Source organism: Microchirus variegatus (assembly GCF_963457635.1).
Source record: "Microchirus variegatus genome assembly, chromosome: 18".
Taxonomy (NCBI): Eukaryota; Metazoa; Chordata; class Actinopteri; order Pleuronectiformes; family Soleidae; genus Microchirus; species Microchirus variegatus.
Window position 1 is genome coordinate 13,491,113 of NC_139819.1, and position 15,750 is coordinate 13,506,862.

General features: G+C 40.7%; 1 protein-coding gene across 1 annotated transcript in view; it reads right to left on the reverse strand.

Annotated features, from left to right (window-relative positions):
* Window positions 1-1,292: 1,292 nt before the first annotated feature.
* Window positions 1,293-15,750, reverse strand: part of cltcl1 (clathrin, heavy chain-like 1) — a 30,893-nt gene continuing 16,435 nt past the window's right edge. Inside the window, exons 8-32 of the mRNA XM_083905257.1 lie at window positions 15,432-15,632; window positions 15,108-15,260; window positions 14,833-14,955; window positions 14,253-14,390; window positions 13,981-14,145; window positions 13,613-13,793; window positions 13,325-13,488; window positions 12,991-13,116; window positions 12,737-12,879; window positions 11,854-12,088; window positions 11,653-11,775; window positions 11,430-11,575; window positions 11,035-11,218; window positions 10,563-10,755; window positions 10,318-10,475; window positions 10,074-10,238; window positions 9,193-9,468; window positions 7,804-7,953; window positions 7,581-7,712; window positions 7,349-7,459; window positions 6,176-6,346; window positions 5,775-5,996; window positions 5,442-5,468; window positions 2,654-2,729; window positions 1,293-1,638 (exon numbers count right to left, since the gene is read on the reverse strand). Coding sequence (XP_083761383.1) covers window positions 1,484-1,638; window positions 2,654-2,729; window positions 5,442-5,468; window positions 5,775-5,996; window positions 6,176-6,346; window positions 7,349-7,459; window positions 7,581-7,712; window positions 7,804-7,953; window positions 9,193-9,468; window positions 10,074-10,238; window positions 10,318-10,475; window positions 10,563-10,755; window positions 11,035-11,218; window positions 11,430-11,575; window positions 11,653-11,775; window positions 11,854-12,088; window positions 12,737-12,879; window positions 12,991-13,116; window positions 13,325-13,488; window positions 13,613-13,793; window positions 13,981-14,145; window positions 14,253-14,390; window positions 14,833-14,955; window positions 15,108-15,260; window positions 15,432-15,632 — 3,918 coding nt within the window. The 3' untranslated portion in view covers window positions 1,293-1,483. The remainder of the gene's footprint in view (window positions 1,639-2,653; window positions 2,730-5,441; window positions 5,469-5,774; window positions 5,997-6,175; window positions 6,347-7,348; window positions 7,460-7,580; window positions 7,713-7,803; window positions 7,954-9,192; window positions 9,469-10,073; window positions 10,239-10,317; window positions 10,476-10,562; window positions 10,756-11,034; window positions 11,219-11,429; window positions 11,576-11,652; window positions 11,776-11,853; window positions 12,089-12,736; window positions 12,880-12,990; window positions 13,117-13,324; window positions 13,489-13,612; window positions 13,794-13,980; window positions 14,146-14,252; window positions 14,391-14,832; window positions 14,956-15,107; window positions 15,261-15,431; window positions 15,633-15,750) is intronic.

Here is a 15,750-nt window from a genome sequence, read left to right on the forward strand (position 1 = left end):
CTTCACTTTGAGCAGCCTTTACCTCAGGATCTCTGCTGTTTATTAACCTGCTGTTTTTGCATTTTGTTCTTTTCTTACAAAAATCATTATGCTTTTTAAGACGACGACAACAACACACAATACATATGATATAATATTTTGACTTCTTTGATTAGGTAGGTAGGTATATCTCATTCATACACTGCTTTTAATGCAATTTAGAATTTTTTTTTTCTTTTTTTTCCTCAAACAACTGGCACCAGGACATAAGCTAATATTTCCCTGTGTTTTCACCTAAAGTCATCAGCATTTCATCACTGTTCCCTGTTCGATAAGACACTCTCAACTGTACATCACTTAAGTTTTGGACACGACATTAGTAATACTTGATAAACTTTAGTGTAACATGAATATTGTGCTCCTGGTTGCAGCATTATAGTTTGGCAGCACATGCACAGACTATGTAGCATATAGCATTGGTTTCATTATATCACCTGCATCCTTATTTCCGTTCATTCTTTTTGTCTTTTTGCCACATTCATCCCGAAACTGTTGTTTGTGAGTCCAAAAACAAAACAAAACAACGACCCACATGATCATCGGCTCCAACCCAACAATCGGTTTGCTACCGCAAAGGAGAAGAGATTTCTTTGAGCACGTCTTGGTTTGGCGATGTATCCCTCAATGGCGTTAGAGGCTACACTCACACATACACACACACACACACACAGTGTCGTCACCTCATGAACAAGAAGAGTTCTTAGTCTGTATACAGCAAACACTTTGTACCAGTTGTGAAAGGACAAACTATTGCACAGTAACTGTCTTTCTAACTGGAGCATGAGACAGTCATGAGATTAAAAATGAACAAATGAGGCTGTTTTTTTCCCCCTCGTCACCTTCTTAAGAGTATATAAGGCCATAGCAGTGCTTCGGGAGGGAGTGGGACAGACACACACACACTCACACACACACATAAGCCCCTCCACTCCTCAATAACAAAGTCTCTTCCTCATCAGTGCTGAATCTATGAGAGAAAAATAAAACAAGTCTATGTGGAACAGAAACACGACAGTGGTTTGATGTCACTATATTATCTTCAGTATTTCCCTCCTCTAGGAGCTCAGAGGTGACGTCATGCTGTGTAGATCAGTGATGCAGTTAAAAGTCCTAGTGGAGAGTAGAAGGAGGGGGGGGGGGGAGGGGTCAGTGAAACTTGACGGACACCTCTTTAAATGTGTGTGGAGAAAATAACAGGGGGCGGGTTTCTATTGCAGTCTCATTGAACCGGGGAAGAGTCTCAATGCGTGGAGATGAAGACCCAGTTCAGTTTTGGGGGTGGTGGTGAGCGGGGGGCGGGGGGGTCTCCACACACACTCAGGTGGCCAGTTGAGATCCAGAGCAGCACAGTTCAGTGTGGTTCAGGTTCTACGGTGTAAGAAAGAGGGTGATGGGGGAGAGAGAGAGGAGATAGGAGAGGGTTGGAAGAGGCAGGATCAAGCCTCTACATGTTGAAGCCATAAGCAGGCGGTGTAGGGTAGCCAGCAGCGTTGGGAGCCTGAGCAGGGAAACCCGCTGCGTTGGCAGGGTAACCATAGCCTGGGTATGGCGGCTGGGGCGCCACAGGAGCGGGGGACGCAGTCAACATCAGCTGCTGGCCTGATCAAGCAAACAAACACAGGGTTATATAACACATCTGCAGATTAAACAAGGAAATCCATCGAGGAGCCTTCTCTTGCTGCTATGCATCTGCACTTGAACAAAAATACATTCTATTTATATACTAATATAGATGCTTTTTTATTATCAGTAGTTATTTTAGAATGACTCTAACTTCCATGGTACAGTGTGGCAAATTTAATTTGTTGTATGAACACACAAGGACAATAAAAGCTATTCTGATTCTGACAGATAAAAATAAACCTTTTACAAACAGGCTCTTTGCTTTTGTTTGTTATCGTTTTTCTTGTACAGCACTTTCTAAACTGCAATATGGACTCCTGCAATTTGCCATTTATCAAACAAGCATTTTAGATTAAATACTGTCCTGGCCTGTACACATCATATTCTACAGAAGAAAACACCATCTGTTCCTCACAGATCTGCGCAAATAATAATTTTAACTAATATAAGTCTGTAAAAATTACCCCCCTTTCAATTTCAGTCAAAATAATCGCAATTTGATATTCATATAAAATTCAAAATACAGTCAAAATAATCGCAATTTGATATTCATATAAAATCGCATAAAAGCCAGAGTTATAAAACTGATCAACTGGGATTAAATTCCTGGGATTAATTCACTTTAAATGAAACAATCACCTCAAACTCTTAACACATATTGAATTATACATTCATAATTCTATCATTTGCGATAGGCGGTTTACTACAGTGTGTAACAGATCACATACGATAACATCAAGCTGTACTTTGTTCAGGGTTGGTGTTTGTTTACTGCTCATGTAAACATCCCCTACCATTCTGTTTATTCAAAACAAATAAATGGTAACGTTAAAGACAGCCCCAGAGTATTTTAACTATGTTTAACCAAACTTTGAAGAGACTAACTAAACATTTAACATTATACAGTTTCTAAACAAGCAGCACATCGTGAGCAGGATTCTTTGTGTCCTGCTGGTTACACTGCAGAAGACAAACCTCTCCTAATACCTACCAAACACTATCGGCTGTGGCTCCGTCACCTCATCCTCGTTTTTCCTTTGGCTTTCTACCTCATCCAGCTTGTCCACCTGAGGGCAACAAAGAACGGTGCTCACACGCTGCACAGAGTAACGCAGAGTTTGATTTTTATACATTGTAGGTATCCTGCAGAAGTCTTCTAACTCTACGCTGTTAATGGGCATGAAGTAGATTTTGAGTGGTCAGTGAGGCCACGCATGCAGCACACACTCATGTGCACCGCAAATGAGGCAAAGACACTAGAGGGCTGGTACACACTGTATGAGTCTTGGCTGCAGGCAGAGGATTAGAACTGCTGTGGTAACATGGACATAACAATATGAAGTATAAGTATGAAAATAATCTGCACTGCAGTTTTATTCAAAAGACAATTTATTATTTGATGTATGACCTAAAATCGAATGTGTCAACAGTGGAATCTATAATAAACGAAAAAATAATGATACAACTCTTTAACTTCTAGCTAATGTATTATTACCCTGTATCATTTCTGATACAGATCCAGGTACACGTTAAGGCAATAATTTAAAGGGTATTTCACCCAAAATACACTTAGTGATTTCTAACCATGTAGTTTCTTCCATGCTCCCAAAAAATATTGAAAAAACATTACATTAAAAACTCAAAAACTACAAGATTGTACATCATCAAATAATTTACAGATCCTCATTGACGCCAATTTTTAAAATAATTTATATCCATTTAGTAGAAAAGTAGTCAGCAACAAGGTCTGAGTTTCTTTTCTTGCTTATTTTAGGTTTCGAGTATCAGCACTGAAATGGTTATTGAACCCTGGTGAGGACAAAGCAGTGAGATTTTCAACCAAAGCATCTTCACAGTCACATATCACAGTTGGAAAAGTGTCAATTTTAGTATTTATTTGAACCGACTAATTGTAAGTAGAATTATTTTGGCATCCAAGGTTAAACTACTGCACGAGATGATGGAAAAGCTACTATCAATAACAGTAAACGACACAGGTTCCACATGCATCCCATTCATTAGCCGCTCCCTCGTGTGTAGTTCGATTGCGCTGGACTCAAATCAAGCTACAGATTAGAAGCTCACATGTTAATCATTCTTGCACTGTGAGTCGACTGTGGCAGCAAGTTTTAGTTTCGTTAAGTGCAAAGACATAATCGGGCATTGTGCTTCAGCTGTGGAGACGGATGAACGAGAAGAGGTTTCTGATGTCAGTGAGGTCAATTAAAACAAATGATTCAGCTCAGGCACTGGAGAGTAAAATAATGCTTTGTTACGATCTAGTGGTCATTTTGACAGATCGAGGAAAAATGTTTGGTCAAAGAGTGACAATATATAGAATGTGAATACAAAGTGAAATATATTACCATATTGAGTGCTTCACATAGACATGAGGGTGACCTGACTGTTGTCAATGTATATATATATATACACACAATATTACAATAATATATGGAATAAACTTCGCTAAAATATTAAATTAAATATTTTCCCAGAGACAGCCTGAAGGAGCATTTTAAACATCTCAAAATGAGTTTTTCCTACAATTTTTTTAAAAATATATCTCTGGTCAATCAACACCATTAACAACATAGAAATATCACTGATTTGACCTTGGACTGTCGGCTGATTCTCCTTAACTGGAAACTCTCCAGTCCCCCTGCACATTTTTGTTGGGTTCGTGAGATGGGTTCACTCTAAAAGGCTCGGTGAAATCATTGCATGTTACTTGGGATCCTTTCCTGGACTATATACAGTACATTCCCTCGATTTATCCTCTGAGCTGGAACACTGATAAGTGTATGTGCCAACCACCATTTTTTATTAATGAATTAATTTATTTTATTAATTCATTTATTTATTACTTAAACTGTTAATTTCATCCACATCTCAAGGGGATTTGACATTCAGATGTGACGATTTATGGTCATAATGTATTCTTATTACTTGTACTGTACATTACACTGTTTTATTATGTTATTCAGTATGTTCTATAAAAAAGTTGACGGGAAAAAAAAGAAATATCACTGATTTTAAATATTACAGGAAGCAGTAGCTGGTTTGAATGCTGTGACTGATAAAACTATCAAACGACTGAACCTTTCAATTATTATTTTTTAAATGCCGCTGAACACTTGATGCAGCCCCAGTAGAGACGAGTGAGAAGGTGAGCGTTATCCATCATAGACCAGGACAGGCTTTTTTTTCTGGTCCCTAAGAACAAGATGGTGCACAGGCTTTTTGGCTTCAACCACCAACACAGCATTAAGCATTCACACTTTACCTCCTGAAGACAGGGCAAATAAAACTGTGTTCAAATAAAGATGATACAATAACATTCAAATTGGACTGGTATGTTCACCCAGAATCTAATTCCATTCCCAGTGGTGCTTGCAGATCTATCCACTACATACAGTGGTTTCATTTTGTACACATAACCAGTCTATATTTAGCCTGTTAGGTGTGTCTTGTGTTTTCAGTGGTTGCCTGCCCATGTCACACCTTTGTCATACTTTCACTTTGTTTCTGATTGACTCCAAAAAGCTTTAATTGGAAATAGGAGAACTTATAATTGAATTTATTAAAAATGTATTGTGCGTTGAAGTTGTACAAAAGCCGGTGCACACTACTACAGTTCTCCAGGACCAGAGCAAGTGAGACCATACTCAGTCTACAGCCCATAATAGGCTCCTACTGTACATCAGAAACCCTAGAGATAAGTTACAACAAAAACAGACAGACAGGACACAAAGGAGAAATTTAAAAAAAGGGTCAGAGACCATCACCTTCGCTGCAAACCCATCAACCTGGAAAAGAACCCAAAGACAAGACCTCAAGAGACCTCACATGTGTTCAGGTCAAAGTAATGACCAAAGGAAGATCACTATTTAATATGGTTTACTGTATTTATCTCTAAATTCTTGTCTAATCAAAATGTGTTGAATAAAATAGTTGGTATTCATTTTGCTTTTGCATACCTTGACATACTCAAAGGTTTCTACAGGACAGTGAAACTGCATAAATGAAAATACAAGAACTAAACCTATATTTATGTTAAATATTAAAATGAATAACGATAAACTCTTTGTCTTGCTCGTCAGTAAAGCACTAACCTTAGTGAGGTACTCTCTCATGACCTGGATGAAGTACGGCATGGCAAAGTCCATGATGTTGTGCCTCCAGGCCAACTCGAGCACCACGTCAGGGTGAAGGAGGTCGTAGGAGGCGAACAGGCAGGCAGCGAAGCACTCCTTCTTGCCCTCTTCCAGGAACCACTGCAGCAGTGTCTCTGCCAGCTCAGCATCCTTAGACTCTGCAGCGTACAACATGGCATCCTGGGTAAAAGGCAAAAGCACAGCATATTTGACTTTAAGTTGTCCAAACTGACATTTCTGTGAGGACAGGCAACTAACTTTGTCTTTATTGATTTTTTTGATCTTGATGCTAGATGGGTCATATTTGTCTAGAAATAAAACAGCGCCATCTATGGGAGCAAAGAGGTCATTTTTATTACCTTATAGAGTTTGTCCTTTTTGCAGAGCTCTACGCTCTGTCTCCAGCGGTTGTTGCCTTTGTACAGGTAGGCAGCGATACGTCTGAACTCAATGAGTTCATGTTTCTCTAACCTCTGAGCCAAGCCAATGGTATCAAAGGTGTCATAAGCGTCGATAGATGCTCGCAGGCCCTGTGTAGAACACACAAACGGTGTCAAATGTTACATGACAGACAAAATACAGTACAGGGTAATACAATCCTAAGGCCACAATGAGATTTGCTATTTTAGCAATGATATAAAGACCATTCAGTATAATTCATTCATCTAGAAAACACAGGAAACATATATGCATAAAAATGTGGCCCACCGCTAAATCATGTTATAAACACAGCACGTGTGTCTGAGGCACAGCTGCCAGCAAGGTGACTAATACTGTATATGTTTGTTAGCAATACGTCTATAATGGTAATAAGAAGATATTTGGCTGTAGTTATCACGTTATAAAATGTATTACGTTCAACATAAAATTACAAATATATAACCTTGTCCACATTATTACTTACCTTTAGATGTATTTATCTGTTTTTGATATTAATTGATTTATTAAATGTTTTATTATTGTGAAGTATACATTGTTCCATATAAAAAAAAGTACTTTTACTTTGAAATTCTGTGAAATATCACATCATTTTTTTCCTCCAGACCTGCCCCCTCCTGGCCAAACCCCCAGGTCATTTGAGCTTGACACCCATGGGTTAAAGTGTATTTAGTGTAAAAGTATAAAAAAAAGTGTATAAAAAAAGTATAAAGTGTCAAGTATTTAGTGTGACCTACCCTTATAATGTTAACCCTGGAGTGAAACCCGAATTAATGTTATTAACAAAAGCTGTGTTTGTCCTATTATTTCATTCAAAACCATATCTGCTGCTAAACAAGTCTATTATGCCAGGTTTATTCAAGACATTCAGTCACGTTACATTCACTTCACTATTAATTTCCTTTTTCAAATGTGTTCCATGTGAGTGTCACGAAAGAGAATATAATATCTGAGCTTGTTGAGAAGTATTTCCGAAGTGGATAAAGAACCAGCAAACTCGTTATGAATACAGAGCAGATAAACTGAACCAGAGACGGCAAGCTGGCAGGTTAAAGTTATTTTATCATTATTACTATTATCTTTTGGCCGACTACCTGATAGTCTTCCTCCTCAGTCAGTAGGTTGTTGAGAGCTTCGTTAACAGACTTGTTGTTGTGGTTCTGCACAGATCTCAGGTAAGGCTTCACCAACTTCAGCTGATTCACCTGGTTCAAGCAAAAACAACCGATCAGTCATGACACATCGGACACGGTGGGGGCACTGTGTTTAATCTGCAAGTGAAAACAAAAGACGCAATTCATCAAAGTAACCCCGACAGCTGGTTACCTTGCTGAAGAAGGCGACAGCTCGGCTGTGATCCAACCGTGGAGACAGAATAGTCAGCAGGTCGTTCAGTAGGAGGGGTTTGTAGTCCAGGTAGAAGGAAAGAGATTTGTAGTACAACTCCACATTAGCAACCTGAGGACAGAAAACAAACAAACAAATGAAGATAATTTAAAGTCTGCAAGGGAATAAAAGCGTCCAGTCAGGGACACTTTTGCTACACTACCTTAGCAATGATGTCCTTGAACAGCCCTTCTTTCCAGGCATCTGTCGGATGAGACATCATTGTGAGGACGGCGTTGTCGAACTCCTCGTATTTGTCGTAAAGGAAAACCAGCTCTCCCCACAAGTGAGACTGCTCTGCTGCACGGAGAACCTAGTGAGGAAAACACTCAAATAATGAATACATGTACACTCAAAGTTCTAAAATAAATCTTATTTACTGCAGTTAAATGGCTGATATTTTAATATTTGATACATGATAGAGGCTTCATTGTCAAGGGCATTTACAAATGAGCATTAGTGCTGTCAAACAGCGTCTAACGGAGTCAACGTTAACACACAACGCGTTTCCATGATAACTGACGGAAGAAGACGTGTGTGACGTCATATTTACGTGACTCCGTATTGTTAAAATGAGTCTCTAAAGTAACGCTAAACATTAAAAACAGAGGCACACATACCCAATACACAGGTACACTGGAATAATGTTCATATAACAAACTGAACTCACCAACAACAACAGTACAGCCAAAATATTAGCATTAAAAAAATATTTTGCTGACTGCAAATCATGTTTATGTTTTGAAATCATGTTTTGGCATGTGGCGCCACCTACCGCCGTCTACCAATCAGTAGAGTCTCAGCTGCTGAGCAACCACGAGTTGCCAGTTACGTCAGAAAACGAAACTTAAAAGACCTCGGTATTTTGAATTTGAATGTAGTAACCGTTTTTGGCCACATTCTTACATATGGCAACGTTAATAAACAGACCGCTCCAGTTCGACTGTAGGCACACTAAGGGCACTAAAAGGAGCTAATGCAGCTAACGGAGCTAGCTGGTAAACGGTGCCTGGACTCCGATGTCACGGCAAGTACGCACATTAACGTGCATCAACACGGGTTAACCCATTGCACAGCACTAATGAGTATTTGGGGTTTTTTAGAATTCAAAGTGTCATTTGTTCAAAAGAATAAATTACAATTGTAAACCTGACCAAAACAAAGTAATTTGACTTCTTGGCTAAGCTTTTAAGGAATTCCCAAGACCTAAACAAACAGCCAACAGTCTTTTTATCTTGATTACAAAATACCCTCGAGTTTACTGTTGGGCAAATCGGAAAAGGACAATGTGATCGTTTGGTTAAAGTGAATATAATATTGAAGCTGTGACATAGATAACCAAAAGATTTTATTGCAGCATCAACCACCAAAGAAACAAAAAAGAAAAGAAATGTCTGCACATTTCTTTCCTTCTAGGTTGCTGATGAGAAGCAGAAACCTTTGCAAGGTAATAAATCAAAAGGTATTCATGGATGACACACTGTTCCCTTGTTTGTGATGAACTCTTTGTATTACAAGAGAAAGAATCGATTTGAAATCAGAGCTATTGTACCTTTGGGATGTTGACTCTGGACCAGAAAAGCTCCAAATGCTCCCTCATCTTCTGAGGTTTGAACTTGGAGTAGAGGATGGCGAGCTCGGTGAACATGCCCATGTGAGCCCGCTCCAGACCCAACGCGGCCTCCAGCAGAGCAATGAGCTCCTCAAAATACCCACGGTCCTGATAGTAGCTGATGAGGTCCTCCAGCTCGTCAGCATGGATCACGATGTGAAGGCCACAGATCTGCGCCAAACGAAACTCCTCGCCGTCCACGCAAGCGAAACACACCTGACGGTGAGAGGGGATATGTTCTTAAAGGGGTCATATTATATCATATTTCTCTAAGTTAAACGTTCCCTGGTGTCCTAATGAACATGTCTGTCACGCTCTGTTAAGTAGTATCGCTTTAGGTCCACCTTAAAAAAAGTAATATGAAACTTAAGGAACAGGAAATGACATCAGCCACAGAGGCTACTGGGAGCTAACAGCAATTAGCATTTGGAAAAGTGATCATTTGCAGGCTCTAGCAGGCACATTGCCGTCATATATAACATGTATCCACTGGACAGATAAATCATCTGAGGGTGGAAGTTTGTGTAGAACTCTGTGCTGCACTGTGGAGCCAAGAATGGAACTTTTCATCTTCATCTTTTTTCACACTTTGCTGACTGATAGGACCTCCAGAGTCCCAAATATAAGGATTTAAATGATTATTTGCATAATATGTCCCCTCGAATACAAAATTGTTTAAAAACTTGAATACAAAACTTTTCTCTACACTTTCATTACATCTGAGAGCATCCATGTCATTGAAAAACTATTTTAGAATTGCATATTTATCCATACAGGGTCGATTTAGCTAGCGAGCAAGCTAGGGAGCCCGAAACCCTTACCTCCTTCCATGTCCGTGTGCTGTTAGCTTTCCTGGCGCTGTCCACCGCCGCCTGGTACTCTCCGAGATGGACGAGTGTCGAAGCGAGACGAGCAAAGTTGGACACGTTGTTGTACAAGAGCTTTGCTGCTTCATACATCTCCTCCTCGAAACATCTGTCGCCCACCTGGAGGAAAAGACGACAAAGTTTCATATGTAGTCCAACCTCCTGCCAAAGGTCACACCAGCTGTGATGTCTTCCTCACCTGCTGTATGTGGGCATTGTTGGGCCCACTGACAAATTCCTCCAGCTCCGCCAGACGGTTGGTCTTCGCTAAAGCAAAGATCAGCTCCGTCTCCACGTACGACTCTCTTGCCTTCTTCCGAGCCATCTGAAGGAATTTAACCAGGTCTTCCCAGTTATCTGCAAAACACAAACATCACCTCAACGATCAGTTTATCAATCAGCGATAAGTGTGTAGAAATGTGACGACATAAAACGAAGACTAACTGTTCTTGCTGGCTGCGTTGACCACCTCCATGTATGCCGACGGGTCCACAGCTTTAATATACGAGTCAATAGCCTCCTTGACCAGGTCCCTCTGTAGCTGAGCTCTGGCTAACTGGCTCCAAACTGCAGGCTCATTACAGCGCTCAGCAAACTCGTAGGCACGATCCAAGTTCCCTATCTGCTCTATCAATACCTGCACAAAGAAGCAAAAGAAATTATACATCACATACATCTAAATTATTGGTGGTTCAAATAAGATAAAACAAAATGGGTAAACCATGATTAAGAGAGTTGAATTTATTCGCTCAATAATAATTGACAGAAACAAGCTACAACATCAGTGGCTCATAAGAACTAAGAAGTCGCTTTATAAGTATAAGTAATCAAAAAAATGCAACTGTATTAGGCTGAACTTACATATTAGTATTAGTTTGAGCAGCTATACATTATTCAGGTTACACATGTAACTCACCTGTATGGCTGAGGTGTTGACATCAAACTTCTTGAAAATAGCAAATGCCTCTTCGAAGAGCTCATTGCTAATGGCGATATTAGCAATGTCTGGAGCGTCGTAGTTGTCGAGCCTGTTGATGTACTCCATCACACGAGTGCGGTCCGCTTTGATGGCTGTCAAAATCAGCAGGTTCTGGAGGTTTCTGGTGAAACACAGTGGAATTCTCAAAACAACAACCAAGATCTTTCAATTGTTTTCTCAATTAAACAAGTAGTTATTTGGTCGAAATGATGACGTACTCAAAGTGAACCAGAAAACATTTGATGATGATAATAATTTGATGGTTAATCGATTCATTGCAGCCCTAGTTGGGGTTCAAGGATAATGATGCTGGACATGGTACGAGCCTGTACCTGTGTTCACTGAAGACAGAGTTATCAAGTACAATCTTCTCCAGCAGTTCGATCAGCTCATTGGGCAGGTCTGCTGTCATGAAGGCCTTGACGGTGACGGACACCTCCTCTGGGTCCTGAGTCTCTGACAGTGCTGTCTGCACCACCTGAAACAGAAACATAGCAAATTACCACTTGTTCAGAGCCTGTGTCACCTCAGATGGGGAGCTGGGGAAAACCCAACCTGGTCAATGAGTGGTCTTCTGTAGGGATTGTCTTCTTCGAGCACGTTCACCCAAAGCTCTGTATCTTTCCGTCGCACCAGGTACCGAGCCTCACTCTTAAACAATGAGTTCTCATTGCACACCTGAGAAGAAAAGACGTGAAGTGTTGATGAAAATTGCATGAATGAACATTTCCATGCTACTCAATGTGATCTACACACTTTAATGAGGTCCAAGTCGCACTGCCCTCTCTCATAAGCCACAAAGGCCAGGTGAGGGTCTCTCTTCTCGCAGTATCGTCCGACTACAGCGCTGTCATAGAACGGATTCTCCTTCAGGAAACGCTCGGGCGTGTTGTTGCTGTCGATGTAGATCTTGGCGAGGGCGTTGTGTGTGGCTGGCTCCTCGCAGCCTTCTTGGATACGGGACTCCAGCCACGGCAAAAGTAACTTTAACCTGAGAAGATCACAGAAGATGTTTTGGATTGGACCTGAATCATTATTTCAATGTTGACATTTAAAAACACTAGATGGCAGCATTGTGCAGTGTGAATAGATGCACACGGTGCATTTTTTTCCATGCTGTACTTTAAATTATTCATGTCAACACTTTCTCACATTGATTCACTTTGTTTTTCTTTGACTTTGAACAAGAAATAGCTCTATTAGATACGGCTAATTGGTCTTTTACTAAAGCAAAGTATCCAAGAAAAACCCAGAGTAGAGAAAATCACCACTGGGAGTAAATGGCATGCTAAGTCTTCCATAAATCAGTTACATAGTATTCAAATGGTTGCAACCCAAGGCACATAACTGCAATATCCCTAGTTACAATCTGGCTTAGGACATTATTCCATCCCTCTTCTCTCCCTCTTTACTTTCTGTTTGTCTGTACACTGAGTGCTATTTAATAAAGGCAAAAAACTCTCAAAGTTATGAGCTTCATTGTTCAACTGTGATCAGCCTTAAAAGGCACAAGGGATTTATATGCAATATAATACTGCATATTACTTTTATGTACAAGGATAAATCAGATGCTCTGTTTAATGGAACAAAGAGCAGCCACTGTGCAAGATGACAAGAAGCTTTCATTATATTGTTTTACCTGTTCCTCTTCTCTACCTCCTCCACCAGCTCATCAGTGGAAAACTGGCCTCTGACCACCATGATCAGGTTCTTTATGACGTCCTCCGCACAGTCTACATCCAACAGCCCACCGATCACCACTGGCAAACGGCTAGGGTTCACCTGAAAACAAGTGCATAAACTGATTTAAAAAGGGGAATGAGCAGTGTAAACAATGAGATTTACACCAGGAAGTGATTTTGTATAGTTAGGAAGCAGTAGTCCTCCTCTTACCTTCTGCACGTAGATTTCAATGTATTTCTGTAGACTGTTACGGTAGAGGTAAAGAACCAAATCATGGACAAAGTCAAAGCGATCACACACAATGATGAGAGGAAGCTGGTCTGTTAGTTTGGCCTCCTGCAAAAACAAGAAACTTCAAGTTTATATATATATATATATATATATATATATATATATATATATATATATACACACACACACATATATTTATATATATATAAATATATATATATATATATACACACACACACACACACATACATATATACATATATATTCACAAATTGTATGAACTCAAACTATTGATCAAAGGGTCTTATTTTACCTTGAGGAAGTTTTTAACCCTTTCTGGATCATAGCAGTTGCTCTCTCTGCATATTCTCTCCACTTCCTTGATTTGACCCGTCTTACAAGCAGCCTGGATGTATTTAAAGTGGACGTCAGGCTCCTGGCTGAAATTCACAATTGACCCAAGGAAGTAAAACAATCCTTGAAAAGAGAAGACAGATGGAGAAACAGCATGACAATCAGCTTCATTCACTTATTGAACACTTATTCTCACTTTTTTTGTTTTCCAGCATGACCACGGTCTGCCCACGTACGACACACCTACCCTCGTAACTCTTGAAGGATTCAAAGAGCTCCACTAACGCTTCAGTTCCCAGCTGCTCATGATACTTAGATGCTACCTGGACACACAGCTGCAGGTTCTGTCTGATGTTAGCTGATAGCATGGCCCTTAAACACTCCAACGAGTCTTCTACTGATAAAGAGCCGAAGAAGTTTACCAGCCACTAAAAGGCAGAATCAGAGACAGAAAAAAGATGGGGAGAAAGTGAGAGAGCAGGCTGAGCAGGAAGAAGGAAAAAAGGAGTGTGTTGAGGTCTTTTCACACAACATTAAAAAAGTCAAATTAAAAAAAAAGTGGCTGCTCCCCAAAGAGGGGTATTAATAAGCATGATTGAACTTCTCCAGGCATACCTCAGGGTTGAGCAGATGTGTGTGCACCACAGCTCGTTTGATATCATACAGGTCAGTGTAGTGTTCAAGAGCTCTCTGCAGCAGACCTGCTTTTTCACATAACTGAGCAACGTGGGCACGGTCATAGTGTGTGAACATCTGGTTCCCCAGGATCGCATCTGCTACCTAAAAAAAAGTTCACAACACACAAGAAAACACAAATAATTTTTTTTTATGATTACCAAAGGGGAGGTTCTTGTTTGTTATTTTTCAGATTGGGCCTGAATGTTCACCTGGGGGGCATGGATGAGGTTCATCTCAAGCAGACGTGTCTGTAAGTGACCTTCAGCTGGGCGGTTGTTCTTTAAAGCATCCAATAGGAAGGAGGTGCACTGCTGGATCAAGTTGCCCTCCATGAAAACATCTACAATCTAGCAAAAAGCAAGTGAAGGGAAAACATGAATATGGAGAGAAAGAAGGCAGTGTGATCAATGTTTGATTTTCATATTCATGCAAAGTATGATTAGAGTCGCACACTATCAGGCATCACAGGCCAGATGTTTCTGCTTTTCCGGCATTAACAACATCTCTAGAGGCCACAACTAAAAATGGGGTGGGGCTCCTAACTTGGAAAAGCAGCAAGTCATCAAGTGCTGCATGTGAGACTTGAGCTGAGCAGAGTGATGATGTGACTTTAGGGGGGGGGGGGGGGGGGGGTCAATGACTCAGTAAATTCCTGGCATTGCTGGCACATCTGGAATAACACTGACGAGGCTCCCACACTGGGCTCTTTGTGTGTTAGCGTGCATGTGTGATGTAAAAGAGTAAAAGCAATCTCCAGCGAGTGAGTGGTAATGCCGGTGTATGCTTTACCTGGTTAATGTTGGCCAGCGGCTCCTCATCCTGCACCAGCATCTGGGCAAACTGCAGTCCCTGGTCTGGGTTGACACGCATCACATTTCTCAGCAAGAACACCCAGTCTGGCGTGTAGCCCACCTTCAAAAGCACAGTTGAATAATTATCCTTTGTACTCGATATGTAAACCTACATCACCTTATTTCACTGATGCTTCCAGCGTGACATGATATGTATGTTTCCTATAGAATGTTCTTTTTCGAAACCAGTGGTGTAGCATATAAAGCGATTACCTTTTTAGCATACAGCACAATCTTCTGGAACTGGCCAGTCTCTGCAAAGCACTGGATGACCTTGTTGGGGACGTTAGCTCTGAGGTACACACTAAGAGCCAGTGTGGGGTCAGAGGCCTTCACCAGGTCTCCCAGCTCCTCTGAGCACTCCAGCTACAGAACATATGTTTGAGTATGATCATTATTGAGATGAGAGAAGCACAATTTATACATTTACAGAGTATGCCATCACTGAAAATGACTTTGGAGGGTTTTTTTATGTGCATCAATGTATTTGCACTGGCTTTCAAAACCTGCTCTGCAGCACTGACTCTCCAGGTATACCTTATCCTCCTTAAGCCATTTCTCCAGTAGTTGTTTTCTGCCCTGCTGCAGAACGGGCCTGCACAGCTCAAGAGATTCAAACTTGTTCAGTTGTCCCTGGTCCAGAAGAATACCAAAGTACTGCAACAGCGGCGAGGCCTGACCGGGCTGAGCCGGGACACTCTGGAACTTATGGATCGTCTCTGCCGTACGCAGGATCCCCTGAGGGAGGAAAGACGGTGAAGAATGGAGGAATTATCAGTAAAAATAAATAAAAATGTGGTCAGAAAGCACAGTGTCACTCAATTAAATATTTTACATCCTGCAAGTATCTTTTGCC